Raw genomic sequence first — 26,250 nt, 5'->3', positions numbered from 1 at the left:
CTGAGGTTACAGGGAGAACAGGAGCCTTCCAAGTGGACTAGCAGCCTGGTGTCTGCAGCTCTCACAAGCAGAACAAAACGATGCTATTTAGTAGAGACAGATTGGCCACACGCCCTTATTGTTCATCTCTCTTGAACATAATGTTTAATAGTTAATGTTATCCTCAAAATAAACCATATATTTACTACATCCATTATGAATAGTTTGTCAAATTGATTTTTTTTCCTTTTAAATCAGTGGAGTTTTTTTTCCCCTGTGGTGACTCTCGGAATCAAACTCCAAGCCTCTCAGGTTCTAGGCGAATGTTCTCCTGAGCTCCATCTGTAGCCCATGCTTCTGAAGGCTCAGTGGTGACCTGCTTGCTGCAGAAGCTTGAGAGGCTAAGCTCCAAGAAAAAAAAAAATCTGGGGGCACCTGAAATTCCCAGGGTTAAGGTCCCTGCGCTTACCGGCCAGCCAGCCCAGACAATTGGCAAGCTTCTGTTTGACTGAGAGACCCTGTCTCAAAAACATAACATGGAGAGGAAGATCCACAGAGCTCAACCTCTGGCCTCCATGACTAACTCCCCACCCTTGCTCACAAGAGCTTCCAGTTCTCAGAGATGCCAATATCCAAACCAAACGCCTGACACGGGACAGCAGACACCAACGGACAGTGTGTGTTACTTAGCAACAGACCTAAGAGACTTGGCCTCAAAAACAAAACAGCCACTCCAGAGTGAAAATACTGGTATATTTGTGTAATGCAAAGAGAAGTACAGATAGAAATCTTCAAAACGCAAGTTACATTAATAAAAACATAGCAGTTTAAGCAAAAAGTATTATACAGTACTTGCAATGTAGTCCTTCGGTTTCAAATGACAATGTCTAACAAAGAGATAGTATTTTAAATTATAGTTTCTTATTAATCATTGAAAACAGCCATGAGTAGAACAGCACCACCTAACTTAGCAAACCCCGCAGGAAAATGTTTGTCTCCTGGGAGAGGCACCGTTATGTCCCCTATCTTCTTAACCACAGACAAGTCTTCAGAGGGAAAATTAGCTCATAATACAGAGTAAAACTGGGCTTATCAAAGCACAAGCCATTTCCACAAAAGTATTTTAACTTTTTATTGGGGGGAAATCCCCCAAACCCCTAACCCAAACAAACCTGTAGTTTTTCTGCCCTCCAGAGCCCACCCCATCCGCAAATCACAATCGGTACAAACACATGCAATACTGTTTTTTTTTTCTCCACGTTACTATCCAAAACACTTTTTACTGTTTAAAAGTCACAGTCTCACAGAAAGTTTCCATCCAAGACTCATCTACAGAGCAGCTGTTTGCTGATGCATTGTTTTATAATAACTTACACAGGGCCCCAAACCTTGCTCCTTAAGTGACTCAAAAGGGACTGTCCTCCTACCCATTCACATTTTCTCCTAAAGTTCAGTGTCACCGCTGGGAGAAGTTCCCCACACCCCAAAACAAGGCACACAGCTCACCTGGCCCTGTGGCCTGCAGTTCTGAGGGGACTTTAGACAACTTTGTCCCTCTCTTCCATCTCCAACAGAAGATTCCCTAGCTCGCTCTCTTTCACTGCAACGCAAAGGTAATGCCACTTGAGGTTGTCAAAAATAGCCTCTGTAGAAAACTGGCCATGGTCTCTAGGAAACTTTGCATGAATAAAACCAGTGTAGCCTTTATTTAAAAAAAAAAAAAATCACACGTGGAAGAAAAGAAGTCGGTACCAGTACAAAAAGACTGCAGGGCCTACTGTCAGGAAGAAAGTATAATTAAAGGACAGAACGGGACTTCGGCATCCCCTCCCCTGGCCCCAGATCAGGGGTCTATACAATCCAAGTGCGTATCCACTTTGAGAGTCTCATGAAGGCAGCAGAGAAAAACCAGACAACGGAACAGAAGGGAAAGATGCGCGGTCACAATCGAAGCCAGAGGGAGCCTGGGTGGCAGAGCGCGCTTCACAAACCAATGCCTTTCAGGTCGCAGGGGAGGGTGGCCTGAGTGGCCTGGGGGCTCTGGCAGCAGGGAAACTGGGCTCGGAAACAGTCCCTCAGCTCCCGGTTGAAGAGGAAACACACCACGGGGTTGATGCCGGCCTGCGCGAATGTCAGCCACACCGAGGCTGTCAGGTAGGCCTGCGGGACAGCGCCCGGCCGCACCAGGACGCGCAGGTAACTGGCCACCACATAGGGGCCCCAGAGGAGCAGGAAGAGCAGCGTGATGGCGTAGAACATCTTGCACAGCCTCTTCTCCGTCTTGAACTCCTCCAGCACCAGGAGGCGCCGGGCGCCGCGGCCCGGGCCTGCAGGCCTGATGCCCACGAGCGCAGGTGGCGTGGGCCCGCGGCCGAAGCCCGCCGTCCAGTTGGCGGCCGCCTGACCGGTGGCGCCCGGGCCGTGGAAGGTCCAGTCGTGGCTGACGGCGGGCACCAGGCGCGCGGGTCGCATCTTGCGGCGGTCGTGGATGAAGAAGAGCAGGCGGAGGTAGACGAGGTGCGTGGCGCCCACCACCGCGGCCAGGAGCAGCAGGAAGCCTAGCGCGCCCGGGGCGCCGTCGGGTCGCTGCTCCAGGGCGCACGGCGCGTCCTCGTCGTCCGCGCCACCGCCGTCCAGCACCGGCGGGAAGGCCGCGGCCAAAGCCAGCGCCCAGGCGGCGCACACCAGCATCGCGGCGCACGGCCAGCCGGCCAGGCGCTCGGCGTAGAAGCGGTGGTGCGCGATGGCCAGGTAGCGGGTGACGCCCACGCCCAGCAGCAGGAAGGCGGCGTGGAAGCAGAAGAGCGCGGCCAGGAAGGCCAGCAGCTTGCAGCCCAGCGCGCCCGGCGGCGTCCCCGCCGCGGCCGCCGCGCGCCTCGCCGCCAGCATGACGGCCGGGAGGCAGGCGAGCGCGCGCAGCCCGTCGGCCAGGCACAGGTCGAGCAGCAGGTAGTACGGCGCGCGGTGCAGGCTGCGCTCCCGCACGATGAGCAGCGCGAACAGCACGTTGCCCGCCAGGCTCACGCACAGCAGCAGGCTGAGCGTGGCCAGCCTGAGGCCCAGCGCGGCAGCCTCGGTCCCTCCGCCGCTGCCGCCGCCGCCGCCCGGCTCACTAGCGTTCGCCATCGCGGCCGTGCTCCTCCTCCTCCTCCCCGCCGGCCCTCGCCGCTCGCCGTAGGCCGCCCCGGGGCCTGCACTCCTCCACGTTAGCTCTCCGGGCCCGCGGGGTTGTCAGCCCGCGCCCGGCCGGCCCTGCCCCGGGGGCTCCGCGCGCCTCGGCCGCGCCGCCGCCTCCGCCGCCATCTCAGTCGCGGTGCGCGCAGGAGGCGACGGCCACTCCCTGCGCCCTGGGCGCGGCGGGCTTCACTGCGGGCAGGCCCGCAGCCCCCCGCATGCTCCGCGTCCTCCTCCCGGTCCTCCTCCGCCGCCGCGCCTCTTGGCTCTGCCCCCCGCCGGGCCCGCCGCTGCCGCTGCCGCTGCCGCTGCCGCCGCCGCCGCCTTCGCCACCGCCTTCGCCGCCGCCGCCGCCGCCGAGCCCCCTCCCCTCCGCCGGAGCGCGCAGCGTGGCCGCCGCCGCCAGTCCCGCCGAGGCATCCCGCGCCGCACCGGGCCTGACTGGGCTGGGGGCGCCGTTGCGACAGCCGGGAGGGGAGGCAGGGCCCAGGACGCGAGGTGGCGACAAGTCGCGTTTGGCCCCAGGTAAACGGGGGTCCGGCGGCGCGGCGGCGGCGTCAAGCGCCGGCGCTGGGGTCACTGTGGCCGGGAGCTGGGGGCAACGGTGGGGTGGCAGGGTCTGGGAGGCCTGGGGGAAGAGGAGGCAGGGATGTCTGGGATGGACCTTCTGTTTGAAAGCTGGTAATGATGGGCAGCAACATAACGGGGTGAGCACAGAACACAGATACCCAGGTGAAGCCTAATGTGGGCGGTAGCACGCGGGGAGGGGGTACGTGCACCCCCTTCACCCCTACCCCCAGAGACAACTGCAAAGTTGCTTCTATTCGGAAGCCTACCGGTTACCCCAGGAAGCCTAGGTTTAGAGGGCAAGGGAGTCCAGAGCCAGGAAGTGGCCCAGCTGGGATCTCAGTTTTACTTAGTCCTGTTTCCAAGGCTGGACTTTCAGGGACCCTCAAGCGTGCTTGCTCTCTAACTCTTAAGCGTAACTAAACGAGTACCACGGAAAGAAATCAGGCATTTTCCTTAAATAATGTGTCTCTCCTGAGATATCTATTTCTTGGGTTAGTCTGAAACGGCCAGTCCCATGTTCTGGCCCTTAAACACCGTTTTTCCTGCTGGGCCCACTGTCTATACCAGATTCTCAAATGAGTCCCTATTCCTAAGGCTTTTGGAGCAGACTGTCTGCCTGTCACTGGCCTCTTTATTTGCTTCCTAGCACTTAACAGTTTCCCATCATCTGGTTTTATTTCTTCTTAAAATCCTGTCCATCTGACTAGTCCCTAAATAGTGCGTGAGTGCGTGTGTGTGTGTGTGTGTGTGTGTGTGTGTGTGTTTATATCACTATCCTCATTGCTTAATGTGGGAACCAAAATTAAGGGCTGTGTTGTTTTTCAGATAAACCCATTAAAAATTCTACGTGCATAAATAGGCGTCTTGGTGGGCATTCCTAAGGTCACCATCCCAGAGAGCCTGAAGTGCCAGGCTGAGCTGAGTCAAAACTTAGCCTGTGACAGACAGGTGCTGGAGAAGGAGAGTGGCATGAGGGTTGAAGAAGAGTAACAGCATCCTTGTGGTCGTATGCATCCGTGGTCTCAGCACCCCAGAAGCTGAGTAAGGGGGTGGCAGGTTGGAAGCCTGCCTGGGCGAGGGACATAACAAGCCAAAGACCAGGAAAGCAGAGCCTGGATGTTAGTCCGAAGCCTAAGACTTTGCATTTGGAAGTCACTGGGGGGGGGGTCCCCTTAAAACACAGTTGTGACTCAGGTTCAGAATGGGTCTCGACAGTGACACTTACATTGGCTGTTGGCCCTCCTTTGAGTAGCAAGGCCTTGGGAGACAGTTTGGACATTTTTGCAAAAATCTCCAGGGAATGCCTTTCTTGGTACTCCTAAGTGGTCAAGAGGAGGCGACTGGGCAGTCCTATAAGTATATGTGATAACAAAAAAAGCAGTGTGTTTGGGAGGGTGCGTGAGCTAGGAATTGTATTTCCATCATGGAGGCGAGTGGATGCTGCTGTTAGTTATTGGCCCACAGACTGGATCTGTGGAAGTGTTCCCTTCCCCTCGTGATCATGATGGGCTGCAGGCGTCCCTGGCAGAGAGAGGGGGAAGAGGGGAGGTGTTCCTGGCATGTAGGTTGGCCCCCCCTTCAAGTAGCTTTCTAGAAGCCCCACACTACAGCAAGCACAATGTGATGGACCCCCACTCTCAGTGAGAGAATGGGAAAGGGATCTCTTTCTTTGTTTAAAACCAGATGCATAGCCCTGGACAATGAGATTTTGCCACCGTGTGGGCCGTACTTGCTCAGAGAAGGAAATTCCCTACAGTCCACGAAGACCCGTCACTGGGTCCTTTATGTTGATGTAAAATGTAGCTTCTATATACTGAGCACTGAGATGCCAAACACTGTATTAAACAACGAAGTGTTATTTAATGCCGTTGCTGTGGCCATGTGTGGTATGTATGGTTACAGTTTCTACTTAGCAGATAAAGCAGTGTGAATATATAGAGTGCATACTCATGGGGCTAGGTGCAGAAGACAACAGTATGCCTCCTCAGGTTCTGTACCATTTTGTTTTTGAGACCGGATTTCCCGTTCTTCTCCTGGTGTGGAGCTTGCTAAATATCCTGGGCTACCTGGCTAGCTAGCCTTAGATTCATCTGTCTCCTCATCCCGAGCACTGAGGTTACACGGAAACTTACCTGGCTATTTTAACATGAGTTCTACGGATCTAACTTAGGTCTTTCTGTAAGGCAAGTACCTTACTGAGCCATCTATCTCTCCAGCCCCAGACTCTGCCTCTTGAGATGAGAATGCAGCGAGAAGGATGACCGACAGTGAGTAGCAGGCGCTCAGGACTGAGAACAAGAGTGCCTTTAAAGGGAGAAGAACTTTTCAAAACATCTAGTCAGACACTCAGGTTTTACTGACCCGTTTATGGCTGAGTGGGAAGTAGGGCCCAGGTCCTCTCATTCTAGGTCAGACCCTTCCCCCACTGAGTTGGAATGTTGATAGCATTGCTGGTATGAGTATAAATCTCCCAGCAAATCATTTAACATCTCAAAATCTAGAATGTTAACATATACAAAATGTGGTATTGGTTTTCTAGGATCTCTGGGTCTTCAGTTTGTAGGTGAGGGGGAAAAAATGGAGTTTAAGTGTGTCTGTTTCTCCAAGTGGAAAGAGCTAATCTTCAGAGAAGGGAAAGAAAGAGTTCATGGTTCCCTTGTGAGAGACAGATAGACAGATGATGGCTAGATAGACAATAGATGATAGACAGACAGACAGACAGACTGCTGTATGGTCTGATAGATTTCTCTTTGGGATCTGAGGTTTGGTTTAATCATTTGCCCAGAATCAAATAAGCCCGGCGGCAGCAGGACGTGTAAGTCACGACTGTGGCAGCACTCACGTGTCTACAGCCTTCATTCTCAGCGTTTGTTCAATAGATTAAAATAGATTCATACTTAAAGAAAAGCCATTAACATTTTATTGGCTGGGATCAACTTGTTTTCTTTTTACTTCAGACAAGACTTGCAAATATTTTCTTAGGTACCAAATTGAATATCTCTTGTTAAAGGCAAATGAGTTTTTTTTCCAATAAAAATTTCCGTTCATAAGTATTTTTCTTTTGTACATAGATAGAGGAGTTGAAGTTGACCCCCCCCCCGTCAGTTATTTTATGTCTTTGATGCACGTAGTGTGGCTGGTAATATAAACCAGCTTGTTCAGAGAGACAAGTCGGACATTTTGACACACGCAGCTGAGGCTGTGGGTTCCATTATCGGGGAAGCCATCTTGACTACCTCCTCAGGTTTCTGTCTTGGAGAACATTGTATTGACAGCCCCATCCTATCTCTGAGAGGCAGCGAGCCAGAGTCTGGGCCCATCGGATGTTGGGTTATCAGAGCATAGCACTGGGCTGTTCAGTAGCGGTCAGCCATAACCCCACGAATGCAGATAGGCATTGGAGTTAGATATAAGCTGGCTCATTCCCAAATCAGTCATTATCTGTGTACCTCTGGGAAAGTTCTGTTTACTCTGAGTCTCCAGACCCCTGAATCTCACAGGCCTGCTGTCAGGAACAGTCAGTTGGGTGAGACCTACTAATAGAAAGCAAAGCACAAGGTATGTACATGGGTAGCATGTCATCACTGAAGATGACGACCGTGGACAGACGTCTCAGCCAAGATGTCCATACCTCAGTTCAGGAACAGTGGCTAAAGACGAGAACAGTTTGACCCCAGCTGATGAAGTACCAGCTTCCATGCTGACATACACTAGCTTGAATGACCATGTATTGTAAAATATGTGCACCAGATTTATGGCACTCTTAAAGAAGCAAGGAACTGCCCTGAAACCTAAAACACATAACCCACCAGCAGGGCAAAACAGTGACAGAGTCGGAAGTTAGGTTTATAAGAAGTAGTTATATTTCCCTTGATTTTGTGGATTTTCCATGAATCCATAGGGACCTACTTCCACATTTGTCATGCAAATATTGAATGTATACTGTGTGACAAGGTTCCTTGAATTCGAGTTGGGTTTAGAGAATATATCAATGGGACAAGCTACAGTTAGTCAAGGCGCCAATCAGGTAAGGGTGTATAACTACATATTGCGATCACTGGTTTCATGTCACTAGCGCATAAGCCTTGTTCTCTACAAATTCATAGAGTCACAAAGTTGGTTGGGGGAGGATGGGTGGAGAATGCAGCAGGGCTGGGAATGGCTATAGCATTTGTTCAAAGAGTTATGAGGGCTGCAGAGATGGCTCAGCAGTTAAGAGCACTGACTGCTCCTCCGAAGTTCCTGAGTTCAAATCCCAGCAACCACATGGTGGCTTGCAACCATCCATAATGAGATCTGACACCCTCTTCTGGTGTGTCTGAAGATGGCTATAGTGTACTTAGATATAATAATAAATCTTTAAAAAAAAGAGTAATGAAAATTTCCTGAAATTAGGTAATGGGGACAGTTGTACAGTGAATGGCCCAAGAGGACAGAATTACAAATAATGCAAAGTGAAACCCAATTTGTATTAACATGAAGCCATCACTGTGACCTTATTAAAGGATGGATAGTTGTCCAGAGTGATACAGACTTCTGCTCATGGTTTTCCGAGTGAATGTCAGCCTGTGGGGTCTGACTTCGTGCACTGTCCTGGGAATGGCCACAGAAGTCACACTTGTTTTCTGGATGGTACAAGTTTGTCTCTTGCATAGGCTTCAGTATTTGTAGCAGGAGGATGCTGATGTGAGCTTGAGGGACATATAGAGGGTTTCAGTCAGTACCCTTCTATCAGCCATACGCTCTGCTGTCATTTGTTTGTATACAGTGAAACACTGGGTGTTTTGTGTGCATTTTCTAGGTACTTCTATAAAATACCCAACTGCTCAGAGTGGTAATTATGTAACCTAAGCTCAGACAGAATGAAGTGTCAGGGGAAGATGAATATCCCAATTCCACATAAAGATGGGGTGGGCGGGCATTATTACTGTGTGTTATAGGTGCCCTCAGAGATCAGGTGCTTTAGAACCCTGGACTGGACTTATGGGCATCTGTGAGCTGCCAGATGTGGGTGCTGGGAACTGAATTTGAGTCTTCTGCAAGAGCAATGTACACTCTTAACCACTGAGCCATCCTACCCTCAGTTATTAATAACTGACAGGTAATGACAGGAAAACCATCAGCAGTGTTAAATGGGCCGAGCCTCCTATTACAAAGTTGAGAAGGGAAAAACAACACTGTGTCCTACACATTTCTTAAATCTCCTGAAAGACTCAGTGTCCCCTGTGTGCAGGTGTGTGCAGTGTTATTAGAGGGATTAGGTACTATATATAAAACACCCTCTTGCATCTGCATCTGAACAGGTGAGAGCTTTTCTAGAAGGTACACTGCAATGGAAAGGTACTTCCAGTATTGAGAAGGATCATGAGGGACCAACAGGGGTGTGCTATTGCCATCAAATTTCCACTGTTGATACTTGTTTAATGCATTAAATACTCAAGTGACTTAAAGTCATGTCTCAGCATGAGGAATAACTTTTCTTTGAAATCGTTTTCTGAGATTATAATGTAATTATGTCATCTCCCCCTCCCCCTTCTCCCTCTAACCCCCTCCCATGTTCTCTTTCAAACTCATGTCATCTTTTTCTTTAACTGTTAATATATATTTGTATATATACACTTAATACGTATAAAGTCTGCTCCGACTGTAGAATGTTATAAACACATTTTGGGGGCTGACCCCATCAGGGCTGAAGCCTCCTGAGATTTCCTCCACACATATTAGCATGTCTGTTGGTGTTGTCCGTCTTCGGGTCATGGTTAGGCAGCCGTGTTGGTGAGGCTTCATGGGTGTAGATTCTCTTTGCATTTCTGGAAGACACAGTTTTACAGCAGACTTCCTGATCTTCTACCTCCGATGGCCTTTCTGCCTGCATTTTTCACAACGATCCCTGAGCCTTAGGTACCAGGGTTGTGTTGTAGATGTATCACTTTGGACTGGGCTCCACAACTATGCATTTTGATTGGTTGTAGTTTTTTATAATGGTCTTCCTCAACTGCATAGAGAAGCTTCCTTGATGATCAGTGGTAAGAACTATACTTATCTGTGGGTATAAGGATAAATATTTAGATGGTAGTTGGAGATTATATTGGTTTAGTAAAGTGATGGTTTTAGATTCTCCTTCGTGATCCACGACTTCTCCAACAACAAATGAATTGGCAAGGTTTCCAGTACTGGACATGATTTCCCACTTGTCAAGTAAGTCTTGAGTCTAATTAGAGAGCTGTTGGTTACGGCCGAGGTATGTGAGCCACAACTGCAGCCTGTGTTTGTTACGCTGCTGCGTGCAGCTATGTTGCTATGCTGGTTATTCTTGTGACTTACAGATGTCATAGGTAGATAGGACTATAGGCTGTTTCCTTCCTTTGGAAGCTTGCATGGTGTCTCCTGGTGTCACGAGAACTCATACTCAGAGAGGAAGCTTTTGGTTAGACCCACCTTGAGTCCTCTGGGCACTGCGTCTGTGTTTTGGGACTCTCTGACAATCTTGACAACTCAGAAGAGGGATCCTGTGCCTCATGTCAGAATCTTTGTTAGTCTATAGCTTTTGAAGAGAGTGTTGCCGGCTGAGATGGGAATATTTCATTCAAACTTATATTTGTTTATGTATTCACTGACTTACATGGATTACAGGTATTTTCAGGTAGTTACTAACATTTATGATCTTTTTAGACATCTTTACTGTTATTTTACCTTCCTCTGGCCTCCATTTGTATTTATCTCCCTCACCCTCCCTACTTAGAGCCCTGCTCCATTTCCCTACTCCACCATCAGATCATCTATTTCTCATCCTGCTCCCCCCTCCGCCTCCACAATGCCCCCCCCCCTTTACTTACCTGGCTTCTGCAGTTACTCCAGGTAATGTGCTCACCTCTGAAGACTTGGAGCTAGAAGCCTCCTTTCAGGTGACCATTCTTCTGTTTCCATTTCACTCACGAGCTGAGTGGCTCTCTCTAGTGGTTGAGCTAGCTAGCGTTGTGGTCCTCAGTTTGACTTGAAGGATCCAGCAGGATGTGGGTGCTGCCCTGAGGTTAGAGGATTAAGGCATGAAACCACCTAACAGTCCTCCACCTAACAGTCCTCCACCTAACAACAGTCCTCCACCTAACAGCCCTCCATCTAACAGTCCTCCACCTAACAGTCTTCTACATAACAGTCCTCTACCAAACAGTCCTCCACCTAACAACAGTCCTCCACCTAACAGTCCTCCACCTAACAGTCCTCCACCTAACAACAATCCTCCACCTAACAGCCCTCCACCTAACAGTCCTCCTGAGGTGTGTGGAGCTAGCCATGGATGAGACTGCATGCCCTGCTGCTACCCTCTCCACTTACTCAAAACCACCTAGGAGCTGGAGAGACGGCATGATTGGTAAAGTGCTTGTCTTGTCAACAGGCAGAGTTGAATTCCAGCTCAAGGACACATGTACAAAGTCAAGCACGGAGGTGTGTGCTTATAGCTTGCAGTGTTGTGGAAGCAGAGATGGGCTCACTGGCTAACCAACCTAGCCTGACCCAGCTTGGCAACTCCATGTCTATGAGAACGTTGTCCCTAAAAAACAAGGTAGGTAGCACCTGAAGAATGACACCCAGAGTTGTCTTCTGGCCTGTGCATAGATGTCCACTCTCACATGTAGGTGTAACCCCCCTATACACACACACACACACTCACACACACACACACACACACACACACACACAAATAGTGCACTGAATATTGTAATTGCGTACATTTTCTAAGGTGTAGCTTTTGAGGCATATTCCTTCAAAGTGCTTTAAGACACTTTTAAGGACAGAGAGATCCACCATTCAAGATGCATCTAATATTTGTTGATTTTTCTAGATTGTTGCTGTGTTTTTTGGATATGGTTTGTGTCCCCTGAAGCCTTCCAGTGCTGGAAATCTGATCCATAGTGCGGTGGTGTGGGAGACAGATTGGAGGCCTTAGGAGGTGGAACAGTGTGGGACATATGCAGGCCACTGAAGGTGCTTTGGCTTGTGTCTGCATGACCTATCTAAGATCACGTGAGGCCTGATCACAGTCCCTAAGCTTCAGCGTCTCTCAGAACGCCTCCAGTGCTCCCACTCTCCTTCCATTACCCTTGTCTAGTCTGGACTACTCTCCGCTCAGCCCCTCATTCCTTCCATAGCATTCTGTACCCCTACTGTGTGTCTGTATCCCTACTGTGTGTCAGCGCTCCCAGACAGCAGAGCTCACATCTTTCTTTTTCCCATTAGCTCCATATTCATGTGCTCTGTATATCCCAGTAGAGTCCTGAGAAAGATGCTTTGGAGGTCTGCAGGTGAAGAGTTTAGACATCTGGAAATGGTGCATTTTGCTTTTGTACTCAACAGCATAGCTGACAGAGATCTACTAGACTGGGAATAACTAATACAGGCAATTTTTCAGATGCTTATCTGCCACTTCTATATATCCTTTACTGATGAACTTGTCCAGTTTTTGCCCATATGTTTTAGTAAGCCATGTATTCATTATTGATATTTGAGAGTTGACACTCTTGAAGCGACCGTGGTTTTAGATGCTACTTTATACCATAGATGTAGCTTTTGTGGCTTGAAGTTGAACTGCCTTAAAGTTCCTTTTTGGTAGGCAAAACCCGGTTGGTACTGTCATGGTGTTCTTTTCCCGTGCAGTCACTGGATGTTCCTGGCTTAGGACTAAGTGTGCAGGAGAATGACTTATGAATCTTAGCAGTGGTTTTTTCCTAATAAACACACTTCATGTTAAAAAAAAAAAAAACTGTGGCCATATTTTCTCATTGTGGGAGTCTTTTGTTTCTTATTGTGTTTTTGACAAAGATCATCCCTGTTTGTATGTGTGCTGCACATGCCACACGGGCCACATGTGCCATGTGTTCAGGTCAGAGGACACTTTCGGAAGGTGTTGCTAATCTTCCACCATGTGCTTCTTGGTGACCAGACTTAGATCATCACACTTGGCCTCAAGCACCTTTACCCACTGAGCCGTCATGGAAACCTCTTTAATGTATTTGAAAAAGCAAGGGATTTTAATTTTTATCAAGTCTCATTCTTTATTTTGATTACTGAAGGGATTATAGTTTTGGTGAATTCTTGCCTCTACCACATCACTAAGATTTTTCTCCTACATTTTCTTCTAGTAGTTTTATTATTTTTTATTTTTTCATTCAGCTTTTAAAAAAAATGTTCCACATTTAATTACGTTTTACAAATCGTCTGAAGTGCAGTCAAAGGGTCTCCCCCAACCCCTTACAGACATCCAGTTGGTTCAGCGCCCTTCGTTAACCTTACTGCTTATTCAGTTGCTTTTATATCTTGGTCAGAAACTAATTGTCCATACATCTGTGGGTCTATTTCTAGACTCTCTCCTCTGTTCCAGCCATCTCTTTCAGGATCTCAATGCCACATTGCATTGATTATTGTGGTTTTACAATGAACCTCAAAAAGAGACACTGCTGTTCTTCCAATGTTATTCTTTTTTCCAAAATTTTGGCAATTTCTGAGTCATTACCATTTAAATATGTGTTTGGGAATAAAGTTACCAACTTCTGCAAAAAATGCATACTGAGATTTCAGTTGGGATTATGCAATGAGTAATTAAAGTCTTCAGAGCCCTGTCTCCTCCTGATCAGGGTAGAGCTTCTCACTTACTTGGTGAGCTGTTTAGTTTCAACTGTCACCTGAGATGAGAGTCTTGATGAAGAATTTTCTAGATCAGATTGGCTTGTGGGCATGTCTGTGGGGAGTCCTCTTGATGATCCTTGAGGTGGGACGGCACCCCTGAATGGTGGCTGGGCCCTGAACTGTCTGGATGGAAAGGAAGCTAGCTACCTGAGCTGCAGAAAGCCAGGGGCCATGCCTTGACTCTCTGCTTGATTGTGGACGTGACACTTTTCGTTCCTGCCTGGACTTCCTTGTAGTAATGGACTGTAACTTAAGATCCCTCCCACAGCTTACCTTCCTTCAGCGTGTTTTACCATGGCAGCAGAAATAAAACCAGAAAAAAAAAAAAAAAAGAAAGAAAGAAAACCAGGACATTTGGGTCAACCCTTCGATTCTTTTCACAGATCTGTATTTATTTGTTCATGTATATTGTTTGTCAGATTGACTTATGAGCGTCTCATATTTTTAAATCATTATAAATAGCATCTAAAGAAACTTCCAGGTATAAAAATTGGATTGAATTTTGGAAATTGTTCTTGTATCTTGAAACTTTGCTAAATTATCCACTCTAGTAGCCCTTTGGGGAAGTCCCATCAGGTTTATGTATAGATTATTATCTGTGACTGAAGATGACTTTAACTTCTCCTCTAATCTAGGAATTATCTTTCTCTTTCCTAACGCTGTTGCCTTGGTGATAGGCTCCAGAATTATCTTGAACAAATGATGAGAGCAGACCACAAAGGTCTCCCTCTCGTTATCAATGGGGAAGCATTTGGCATGTCACAATCAGGTCTAACAGTAACTGCGTGTCTTTGTCAATACCTGCATGTGAACAGGTTCCCTTTCACTCTGATTTTGCTGCGAGCTCTCCAGCTTTTTAAAGTTTGGGTGTAAATGTCAGATTTTACAGATGTCTCTTTGCATCTGTTAATAATGTCATGGATTTGCCTATTTACATATTTATGCAAGTTGCTGTTATCCTTCCAGGGTAAATCTGACCTAATAGGGAAGTACTCACACAGTGGCTCTCATGAATATAAATGACAAAAATTTCTAAACAAAATGTTAACAAGTGTAACTAACACAAGCATATCTTTTCTCCTGTACACAGTCGTTAGTGGTTATTAGGGACTTTCATAAAGTACATCTGCAACTTCCCGGCCCTCTGTTGACTTCTGTGTATCTATAAAATCAGCATTGATGTCATCTGTCTCAACTCTGACATCAGTAATTTATGTCCTTTTGTTTTTTCTAAGTCCTGTAACTAGAACTTAATCAATGTTTTGAAACCTTGAAGACTTACACATTGGTTTCATTGATCCCCTCCCCCGTGTTGTTTCGGTTGTATTGTTTTCTGCTCTGACTTTAGTTTTCTTTCTCCTTAATTTGTGTCCAGCTTTGTTTCCTGGCTTAGCGTGGGAGCTGGATCCCTTGACTTGAGGCCGTCATTCTGATTTGTGTGCCACAGACTGGCCTCTCTCGATTCAGCCACATCCCATGGATTCAGTGTATGTGTTTTTATAGCCACTCATTGCAGAAAGCTTCTAATTCCCCTTTGGATGATTCCACTCATCAGAAAACATACTTGTGTTCTATTAAATTTATTGACACTAGTTTTATGGCCTGGAATATGCTGTGTCTCGTTGGTTAAAACAAATAAACTTCACATGTACTTGACAAGAGTGTATTTTGTCTTTATTGAGTGGAATGCTCTATAATTGTCCATGAGATCAAGGTGATTGACAGTTTGTTAAGATATTTATGTTCTTTCTGATTTTTTTGCTCTGGTCTACTGTGAGAGGACTGTTAAATCCATAACTGCAATTCTGGCTTCCTATATTTCTGTTTGAACTTGTAACCATTTTTGATTGTATACTCTAGAGTGCTGTCAGGGCTAGAACTTGAAATTATTGTTTCCTCTTTGCACATTGGTGCATCTGTGTTCTCAATTAGTCTTCATTGCTGGTATTGAAAACAAACACCTTTGTTCTGGCTTTCTTAATGTGGCATTGCATGAGAAGAACTGTTGTTAGAACAAAATGACTGTAAGAATTAACTTAAGGATACACATTGTTGGGGGCAGGAGACAGGGAGAGGACAAGGGAGGGAGAGAAGGAGGAGGAGGAGGAGGAGGAGGAGGAGGAGGAGAAGAAGAAGAAGAAGAAGAAGAAGAAGAAGAAGAAGAAGAAGAAGAAGAAGAAGAAGAAGAAGAAGAAGAAGAAGAAGAAGAAGAAGAAGAAGAAGAAGAAGAAGAAGAAGAAGAAGAAGAAGAAGAAGAAGAAAGCACTAAATGTAAGCCAGAGTAGAAGTTACATTGATTTGTAGCTTGCTTTGTAGTTTGCTTTTATGATCATATCCTGAGCATAACTTGCAATAAAATATTTTACAATAAGACTGGGAAGAGATTCCCATCTATATAGTAGGAAAACTATAGTAACTAATTTTTCAATTGTCTTTTTTTTTTTTTTGTAAAGACAGGTATCTTTCTGCTTGAGTCTTGCTTGTAATCCTGTTTAGCAGTCCCTAACATGCAGTTAGAATATAGTCTGTGTACATTTAATGAAAATATAGCGATTGTAACATTTAAATCTCTCTCCCTGCAGTTTGCTTCCTGCTCGTTTCACTCACTCTCCTTTTCTGACGTTCACTATTTCTTTCTACTTCCTGTTAGAGCCTTGGTTGGATTGTTTACTCTGCTTCATTGTGACTTTAGCATTTTCTTGTAGGTCACAACACACATCTGTGACTTAGCACAGTCTACAGTGCTGTTCTGAGTCCTCACTCACTGCATGAGAACTCATCCTGGCATTCTCGAGCATGTCCCACAGGTGGCTGTCACAGGTTTCTGTTGCGTACTTTATGAAACTCACACATCGCCATTACTTTCATCCTAACCATCCACTAAATACCAATTTCTGGCTTATGTTTGTCCTCATCGTTGGGAGGGGGCTGGGCAGCTCTCATAGCGCTCATCTTCTGGGCATGATACCTTTCAAGCCTTGCGTGCTACAAAGTATTGTTTACTTTTAATCCCAGCACTTGGGAGGCAGAGGTAGGTGGATTTCTGAGTTCCAGGCCAGCCTGGTCCAAGGCCATCCTGGTCTACAAAGTGAGTTCCAGGGCTATACAGAGAAACCCTGTCTTGAAAAACCAAAAAAAAAAAAAAAAAAGAAAAAAGAAAAAAGTATCATTTTTTTCTGTTTTTCCTTTGATTTTTCTCATTGTTTATTTCTCTTTTAATCTAATTTCTCTATGAATACCACAATAACACATTAAGTAAGCTTTGTTGATTTTTCTCTTCCCCTGTATATGCATCTAATGCCATAAATTCCCCCTCAGCAGCAATTTCACTTCTTTGACAGATTTTGTCTTATGTTAACTTAGGTATATATATTTTAAATTTCTTTACTATTTTTCTCCATATGAATGCTGTTTAATTTTCAAGCATTTGGAAATAGACCTCCCCCACATGTGACATATGTGCATGTTGATGTGTGTAGATGTGTGTAGGGATGCACACGCATGTGTTCACATGAAGGCCGGAAGTTGACAACCAATAGCTTACCCAGTTCTTCTCTAAGGAGACAGGGTCTCTAGGTGAACCTGGAGTTCATCGATTTGGCTAGGCTGGGTAACCAGTGAGCCCTAGGGATCAGCTTTGGTTTCACTGATCTGAACCCTGCTTTTACAGTGGCCATTAGGTCCTCATCACTGCACACCAGGCATTCCTTCCTTCTATGCCTTTGCTGATTTCCTACCTGTTGCCAGGATGGGAGGCCTAAACCCCCAAATGTAATTGTAGGTGGCCTGTTTGTTTTCCTGCCCATCAGGCATCCTTTCCTGTATCCTAAGACTTTGAAGCCTAGTAGTTTGGGACACAAGTATTTGGGATGAGCCGTCTCCCTGGCAGGGATGCTTCGCGGTGTGCTGTTCCCTTCCTTGATGCTGAGCAGCTTGGCTCTGCTCTCCCTGACATTAGTTAACCGCTTTCTTTGCATACACCTTCTCTTTCTTTCTTCTTTTCCTTTCAGTTTATTCACATTGTTGCTTTTGATAGCATTTTTGTTGGGTCATGATTATTTTGATTTGTGGGTGTTGCTTGTGTGTCTGTGTCTCTCTGTGTGTGCTCACACGCATGCGTATGCCTGTGGAAATTATTTGGGTGTCATTACTCCCCAGGCCTGGTTCACCTTGATTTCATGACATGGAGTCCCCTGCTGGTCTGGAACTCACCAAGAAGGCTAAGCTGGCTGCCCAGAGAATCCCAGTGTCTGCTTGTCCCCACCTCTGGAATGGTTGGCAGCGGTACTCCAGATATCTGCCTGTGCACCCCTCCCCTACTGGGATCACAGACATAGGCCACCACTCTTTTCTTTTTTTCCTCCCTGGGCTCTGGGAATTGAACCCACGCTTTCCAGGCAAGCACGTTACCCCCGTACAGACTGCTGTTTCCTCGGCTCCGGGTTTTGTTCACCTCACGCCATTGCTTTCTGGGTTTTTCAGGATCTGAGTTCCCTCCTGGTGTTGCTGGCTTGCATAGCTGCACAGTGACAGCTGTATCCTTTGTATTTGGCTGGCGGTGTTGTCTGTGGGCTTCCGCCTTTGCCAGCCCCTCCCTTCCTGGTACTCTGGCTAGAGAAAGCCCTTTCTTTAGACTCCTTCTGTGTCCAGGGGCATTTCTGGGTGCCAGTGTCTCCCTCACCAAGTGTGAGGAGTGAGTTACACAGGAAGACCTAGGGGGGCTTCATCCCTGTGTGCCAAGGACCCAGCCGGTGCCTGCATTCTGCCCTGTTCACCGTCATCTTATGGTTTATTTATGGTGCGCTGGAGGGAGGAATCGCAAAAGCATGCTCACTGTTTTTCTGATAGAGATTTCCTCGCTTTTGTAATTGAGCAGTGTTTACTTAGCGCGTAGTCCTAGATGGACAGTCTTGCTTTATCTTCTCATTAAGTTGCAGACATTGTCCGACTATTCTGTCTTCGTACCCAAATTATTTTCTATGAAAAGAACTCTCTAACTTTGCTCTCATTCTTTTCCACATAATTTTTTTTTCTGGTATTGAGCAACTTGATTATACTCTGTCTTGTGTGCCTCTTTTTCCTTCCTTTGTCTGTGCTTGGGCTTCACTGAGATTTTAAAAAATTAATTGATTTTTTTTAACATGCTGAAAACATAATGCAATTTTCATACAAGTCTATAAGCGGACTCTGAATATATTTCCACATTCCCCTTTCAATGCCAGGCAAACACTGAGCCATACCATCAAGACCTAATAGAGATTGTATCTGTGGGTTTATGACATGCAGACAATCCTCCCATAGCAGGTGACTCAACTGAGTTTATGATACATACCAACTTGCTTTGACTTGTAGTCTGATGTGTGCCAGTTGTACTGTTTATTCAGTGGGTGGGTGTCCACAATACACTATGCATAGAGAGGTGCTGTCCCCCGCTATGCTGTTTCAAATGCTCAGAGACATAATGTGAATATGTGCCCAGGTCAAGAGCCTACCTCATTTCTTAGAAGACATGGAGGTGCTTTCAGTGGGTGGAGGCCTGTAGAGGAATGGGCTAGTGTTAGGGAGACAGGCTAGGACGTAGGGAGTTGGGTTGGAAGTCTATACTTGTTTGCTACATGATGGGAATTCTATTAAAATCCAGTGTATGAGACAGGGAAGGTAATGTTACCTGCACCATAAGGCCGATCTATGGAATAGATAAGGGAGTGCAGGACATGGTTAAGTACTGATGAAAATGAAGGTAGTTTTGTGTGTGTGTGTGTGTGTGTGTGTGTGTGTGCATGTACACATACATGCATGCATGCATGTTTTCACACCTATGCATATTCATATGAATGCAGGAAGAGGGCATTCAGTGCTCTGTCGTAGTCCCTTGAGATTGGATCCCTTACTAAACGTTGATTTTTTTTTTTTGAGGGGGATGGGAAAACAAGGCTTCCTACCCAACATGCTCCCAGGATCTACTTGTCTGCACCCCTGAGTGTGGGATAACAAGTTCTCAAGTCACCCCACATGTACATAGGACTCCAAACTCAGGGTTGCATGCTTGTGTGGCAAGCCCTCTCTTACCCACTGTGCCATGTCACCAGCACCGTTAAGGGCATAGACTAGGCTGGACTCCAACCTGTGATGCTACAACCTCTGCTTCTCCAGGGTATCCTTCCGGCATGCACTATGAAGCTGGCAGTTCTACTTATTAACATAGTTTGAGGCTCACAGCAAAACTGAGTAGAAAATGCTTCCCACCCCATCCCTGATGCCATGTCTTACGCCAGAGTGCATCCTCTGAGATAATTGCTGCAGCAGCATCGTCACATGTCACCTAACACGTAGCTCTTGATTTTAACTTGTGTTTGGTTTTGGCAGATATGTAATGACTCATGTCCACCATTGTGGTAGCATAGAGAATAGCTTCACTGCCCTAGAAGTCGCCATGTTCTTCTCGTCTGTCTCTTTCTTCCTTCCCTGAGCAGCTGGCCCGCTGATCTTTGTCTCCATAGTTTTCTTTCCAGAATGTTGTGGGTTTGGATTCATATAGTATGTGACCTTTCAGATTGGTTTATCTCAACTAATGAGGTGGTTTACCCTGGGTGTTTTAATGGTTTAATAACAGGCACACTTCTCTTTAATAGCACTATTCTACTGTCAACTCACCTGCTAAAGGCCACTTTGGTTTCACCTGAATTATGGCAGTCATGAGTATAGCTGCTGTAAACATTTGTCTATGTGTTTGTAACTCATAAAGAACTGGGGTACTGTTGCTTGGTCTTCTGGGATGAGGAATCCTTGCTTTTTAGGGTACTGATGGGTTCTATCAAAGTGGCTGTACCATTTAGCATCCCCAGCAATGAATGTGAGCCCCCCCCCTGCTCCATATCTGTGCCAGCATTTGTTTGAGGCTTTAGCCATTCTAGTGAGTTATGTCACTGTTGTTTTAAATTTCCTGATGATACAGAATGTTGAACATATTTCCTTATGCTATTTGCTGCCTCTATGTCTTTGGTGAGATTTCAAGATCTGTTTTATTCTTTTTCTAGTCAAGTCATTCATTTTCTTGTTGAGCTTAAAGTGTTCTTTATATATGTTGGAGCTATTCCCATTTTTTAAAAATATGTATTTATTTTGTGTATATGAGTACACTGTAGCTGCCTTCATGCACACCAGAAGAGGATATCTGATCCCATTATGGATGGTTGTGAGCTACCATGTGGTTGCTGGGAATTGGACTCCTCTGGAAGAGCAGTCAGTGCTCTTAACTGCTGAGCCATCTCTCCAGCCCGCTGTTTCTATTATTGTATTTATTATTGGCCTTAGTGCCTAAATAAGGGATTTGTTGAGACATAAAACAAAACTTAAAAAATTGCTTTCTTTTTTGTGGGAGAGGTGGAGAAAATATTTTCTACCTGGAAAAGGGAAAGAATGGTTGCTTTTCTAGGTTGTTTGATCCAGAAAGATTTTTATCTCTTATCGACAGCCTGGCTTCCATGTTTCTCAGCTGTTGATGAAGAGTGGAAGCTGCCACTCAGCTGTGTCCACGCCCCTTCTATGGTTCCACTAGGAATCCAGGGCTAACATCAAACCTGTTAGCAACTCACCTCAACTTCCAGACAGCTATTCTGGCATGGATCATTCTATTCAACCCAGTTGCTAATGCTCCTGAAGAAAGGGATGCCCTGCAGTGGGTACGGAGGCTTTATATTATACTGCCTGGCTTCGCTCTCCCAGCCCTTCACAGTGCATCGATAGGTTCATGTTACAGGACTCATTTTCATTTTATGTCTTTTTATTTACACACCAATTCTTTTGCAAGTAATTTTAATTCTCCGTTTTATGAGAGAGGGGCTCTGTGTCTGAGCATTCCCATATAAAAGAAATAAATGATTGTTTTTAATGCAGATTTGAAAGAAATATAATGGATTTCAGCTACAACAATTTCTCCCCATTTAGAAGAGATGAACACCTAGTTAGATGAACAATGTCATTCCTCCTATAATCAGAATACATCCTGTTTCCATGACAACCTGTACTTACCAGATTGCCTGGTAAAAGAAGTATTTTGATTCTGTCTTTGATAAAGGACTTGACCACACTCTTCATTTCTACAATTCAGTTCTATTCAGGGCTTTTTTTCCCCTCTCTTCTTTAACATGGGGCACTTTTGAGAGGTAGGGCCTGAAGCCCATTTCAGAGGTAAATTTCCTTCAGAATGAAAGGAAAGGCCTCCCTAGCCAAATACTGATGAACATAGAAAACGAGGCCACTGCCATGGGTCGGGTCATAGTCATTTTCTGGTATCTTCCTATTAAATAAAGTCAACAGCCATGATGCTCCAACTTATTAAGGCACTGTTTGATCTGCAGAGGAACGATTCCACTGTTCATTTCCATCTGGACTTTCTAAACAGGAGGGGCCTCTCTCCACTGCTCATTTATATCTTGTCTTTATGGATGGCCTGTGTCCTCTTACAGCTAAATCCTGTTCTTGCAAGGAGAGTACAGCTAATGATTTTCTCTCAAAATGAAAAATAGGGAATTATTTGCATCATTAACTATGCTTTTCAAAATTTGAAAAATAATGGCACTACATTTTATAAGATTTACAAGATTATATTTAATGTAACATAAAATATTTAAGTTCAATATGGTAAGAAAACATGACCCTTAGACATTTTTGGAATGGTAGGAAATAGAGCAAAAATGTGGGAGAATTTAGTCTAGTTTTGAGAGTTCAAGTGAGTTTGGAAGAACAAAGTGATTCTTTGGTATCCCTAAATCATTGTCAATGATAGCAACTATTTATAGTCTGAAACACTTGATACAAAGTCACCAGAGGGCCACCAGGTATCTCAATATTATACCTCATGTCAATAGGTACACATTATTAGCCTCTGAAAGTAAGTTATTGACCAAGAATAGTAAGAAACTTTTAAAGTAATGCTACAGCACACAATGTAACAGTATGTATATGCTATGTAACAAATGAAAATAAAAACAAGTGAGACATCACCAGGCCCTCTGGTTCTATCATTCCTACTGATATTTGTCCTAGTTCAGGATACTTAATAACTGCAGAGACTCCCCCTGATGAGTGTCTGACAGCATCTTCAATGTTCCTAATTAACATTTAGCCATTTAGCATGGAAGTTATCGTCCTGAAAATGTTACACAAATCTCTCTCTCCCCTCCTCTCTCTCCCTCCCCCCTCTGTGTGTATGTGTGTGTGTGTGACTTCATTTTAAATCCTACTTTATTTTCCTTTACTTCTTGAATGCCCATCAGTTGGTAATGAATTCCTAACTTTTAATGTACTTAACTCTTTAGAAATAAATGACTGGTCTGGGGAGATGGCCCATTTGGTTAAGTTGTTAACACAGAAGTATAAGATCTGAATCCTCAGCACCCGTATAAAAATCTGGCCACAGAGGTGTGATCCTACTTCGGAAGAGGCTGAGATGGGTCCTTGGATCTTCTGGCCTCCCAGCCTAGCTGAATAAGTAAGGCCAGGTTCAGTGAGAGACCCTATCTCAAAGTTAAGTGGACTGGATTGAGAAAGGCACCTGTTGACCTGTAGCCTGTTCTTTCGCATGTGCATTAACATATGCACACAACACACACACACACACACCACCACCACCACCACCACCACCACCACCACCACCACACATCACATTGCCACTGAGAGGGGAAAGAAGAGACATATGAGATATGTTATTTAACAGAATAGTTCCACAGGCACTTTTGTAAAAGCATCTTTCTCCTGCAGGGGTTACTCTTCAGGCATTTGCCAAGTTTACATCCCATAATCATTACTTTAGTATTTTTTCTTTTTTCTTTAGCTCTTCAGAGGCAAGCTCTCAACTCAGGGGCTTCAGCTCACTGAGGCTTTGCGAAACATGAATTAGCTGGTCATTTCCTAATATGTTCCTGATATGTTTGTCTAGTAAGTTTATATATATTTTTTGTATCAAGATTTATGTTCTCATGCTGTGACATCAGGGGGACCTGATGGTGAGCTACAAGCCTTCTTCTAACTGATCGGCTGCTCCAAGTTTTCCAGGGTAGGCTACTGAGACGTAGTATTCAGTACTCAGACCAGGACAATCCCAGGCAAAAGAGACGGTTGTTCATGGTGTGCAGACTTTACCAAGTCCCACAAAGGGCAAAGGAGATTACTTCCTCCCTGCAGCCAAGAGGACGGAAGGTGGGCTCCAGCAGGAACCATCTAAGGGAACAGTGACAGACCACTGTGCAGTCACAGCAAAGGCCCGTTCCTTCCTTGGGGTTCCTAAGGCTTAGGCATGTGACCATTATTTTTGAAATTGTCAGGGCTCTGATTTTCAAACAACAACAAATGCAGAGTTGATTCCCAGCATCCCTTTCACCAGAGTGAGTGTCCGAGGGTTCTTTTCGCCCCTGGTTGGCAGTGCCCCACATCTCTTTGTATCTCACACAGTGGAACTTTTGCCTACCCTCAGGGGACAGTTAAGAGATTGCTAATGGCAGAAAGGAAATGTCTCAGGCAGTTCTGAAGAGATGTAAGCACCGCAGTAGGAGTAGACCAATGGGTTAGGAGATCTGATTCTCCCATGAGCCAGACAGAGGCTGAGAACTGGACTGTGGGAGTGGGGAGGGACCAGCTCTGTCCCCAGGAGCTCAGGTTAAGTCTAAGCTTAGATACATGGAGGGAATAGAAGCAGGCTTGCTTGGATCACATAGATTTTTCAAATATATTCAATATAAATTTACGTATTTCCAAGTATATGTAAATAGAGGTATGTTTACGTACCTCTATTTATATACACACGTGTATATATCCATATATATTTGGAAATAGACTTCCAACTGCATTTGGAAAGGCAGGGGGAGGTGTGAAAGATCCAGGCACTGGACTGGAGATTTCAGACTTCAGCCTATGAGAGACAGCCACTGGAGTCTTGAACAGAGGAGTAAAATCACGCTGTAGGGCCGGCATGCCATCCATGGACAAGAGGAGGAGTGGACCCAAGAAGCAAGGCAGTCCCCAGAACTCGGGTACCCTTGTCAGCTCCTTACCAAATCTTGCATGCCAGCAGGTGGCAGACCTGTGAAGGGTGCTGCAACAAAGACATGGGACCAGATATTCCAGTGTGTGTGCTGGGGTGCAGGGGGTGTACTGTAGATTCACAAAGCTTGTGACATAGAAAGAAATAATCAGGAGGGGGCACTTTACATTCAAGTGGAAGCCTGGGGCAAGAGACAAAGCCAGCTACAAGGGGTCAATAAAGAAACAGCTACACAGTGGCCCTGTGGCCCTAGAGAAGTTCTGAGGACAGGAAAAGAGTCAGCTCTGGAATGGACAGGCACAAGGAACTTAGGTCCTGTTGGCTGCCAGAAAGAGTGTAGCTTGCCCTGAGAGTAACGAGAAGTCTGAAGGGCCGTAGGGCATGGTAGGATCAGTGTTTGGAGGCTTGGCTACCGTGTCAGCTGGTGAGAAGATAGGTTTGAAGAAAGGGAGGCTGGCTAAGAGTGTGTGGCAGCTGCCCATGGTGTCCTTTGCTGAGACTCAAGGAATGAGAAGCAGGGGTAGGTGGTATTCTCATGAAAGAAGGAAGACCAAATCAGAAGGTATGGGGAAGACAGGACAAGGCCCACAATGGGCAAGTGGGTGGATGGCTATGGAGTTCAGGAGCCATTAGATCCTGGGTCAGTAACCCTGGTTGAACTTTTACTGAGTGGAACGTATCAAAGAGGGCAGTCCTACCAAAGGCAGATTATCTCACCATCTCCTTGTCTTGGATGAGGAATTTGGGACTCCACAAACTTATTGTCCATGGATTGCAGTTAAAGCTTAGTTCAGACTCAGGCAAAGCAACTGCTGTTAAAGCACACACTGCAGTCTCCTCTCACCCTACTAGAGTCCCAGACTAGTTTTACATTCCCCCTCCAAGCCGTGGCCGTAGGACTGAGAAACTGTAAAACACTTGCTTTGCTGGAGGCTCTATGCAGGTCTGTGCCCCAGGCTTGTCTGAGGTCTGAGGTCTGCCACCTAGTGGCCACGGACATCCTTTTTTCTTTGTAATTCCTAGGTGAAAGGCAGGCAGGCTGGCTTATTTGTAGCACCTCAAACTGTAAACAGGAAAGTTGTAAGTCTCAGAGAAGGAGCCCAGCAATGTAAACAGCATATTGCCAGTGAGGGCCTGCACCCATCTGACAATTGCACAAGTGGGTACAGATCTAGCCATATACTTACATGAACCCTGGTCACTGTGACACAGGTTCCTCCTGTCTGTATAGTTCAGTGGTGATCTCAAGAGACTAGGGTGGTGGCATTTGCATAGCAGGTCTGCAAGCATTCACTGAATGGAACGTTGGCAGCATCTTTGTGATTGCCCTGTCATGTGCACATTTTCTCGATGAATGATGGCTAGCAGGATCTGGACTGGCCTGTTTCTCACCTAGGGAACCTTGGCCCACGTGACACAGACTTTCTGGCCTTAGAGATTCAAAGTCTTACTGCTAATATCTACTCTGTGCTGTTTCGTATTGCCACTATATGGACACATGGTAGAACTGTCTCCTTTAAAAAAAAAAACCCAAAACAAAATAAAAACAAAAAAACAAACAACAACAACAAAAAAAAAACAAGCCACCATCAACAACAAAACACAAGAAACCATCAGACATTTACACCCATGTATAAAGTATAAGGTTTGCTTCCCTCTGCTGTGGGAGTACATAAATAAAGGGAATGTCCCTAGCTTGCCCTGAACTGTGTATATGCACAGTCTTTCCACACATCCTTCATTGTTTAAAGGAGGGGACTGAGTTAGCATCCTTGTCTTTTCTTCCAACTCCAACATTCTAC

The 26,250-nt window shown here is 45.7% G+C and overlaps 2 protein-coding genes across 2 annotated transcripts in view; one reads left to right on the top strand and one right to left on the bottom strand.

Annotated features, from left to right (window-relative positions):
- Positions 1 to 711: 711 nt before the first annotated feature.
- Positions 712 to 3,422, bottom strand: Gpr27 (G protein-coupled receptor 27). The gene has a single exon (XM_021190950.2). It carries the CDS (start codon positions 3,103 to 3,105, stop codon positions 1,963 to 1,965), a length of 1,143 nt encoding a protein of 380 aa, XP_021046609.1. The 5' UTR covers positions 3,106 to 3,422; the 3' UTR covers positions 712 to 1,962.
- Positions 3,423 to 3,533: 111 nt separating this feature from the next.
- Eif4e3 (eukaryotic translation initiation factor 4E family member 3) overlaps positions 3,534 to 26,250 on the top strand; it is a 66,319-nt gene continuing 43,602 nt past the window's right edge. The window contains exon 1 of the mRNA XM_021190954.2: positions 3,534 to 3,678. The gene's annotated coding sequence lies outside the window, so the exon portion shown is untranslated. The remainder of the gene's footprint in view (positions 3,679 to 26,250) is intronic.

This window comes from Mus pahari, chromosome 2 (genome assembly GCF_900095145.1).
Source record: "Mus pahari chromosome 2, PAHARI_EIJ_v1.1, whole genome shotgun sequence".
Taxonomy (NCBI): Eukaryota; Metazoa; Chordata; class Mammalia; order Rodentia; family Muridae; genus Mus; species Mus pahari.
The sequence above is the reverse complement of the archived record's forward strand: the minus strand, read 5'-3'. Positions and strand labels throughout refer to the sequence as shown.

What these genes read in the sequence shown, in the direction of transcription:
- Gpr27 (XM_021190950.2), bottom strand. Translation starts at nt 3,105, where the DNA reads ATGGCGAACGCTAGTGAGCCGGGCGGCGGCGGCGGCAGCGGCGGAGGG.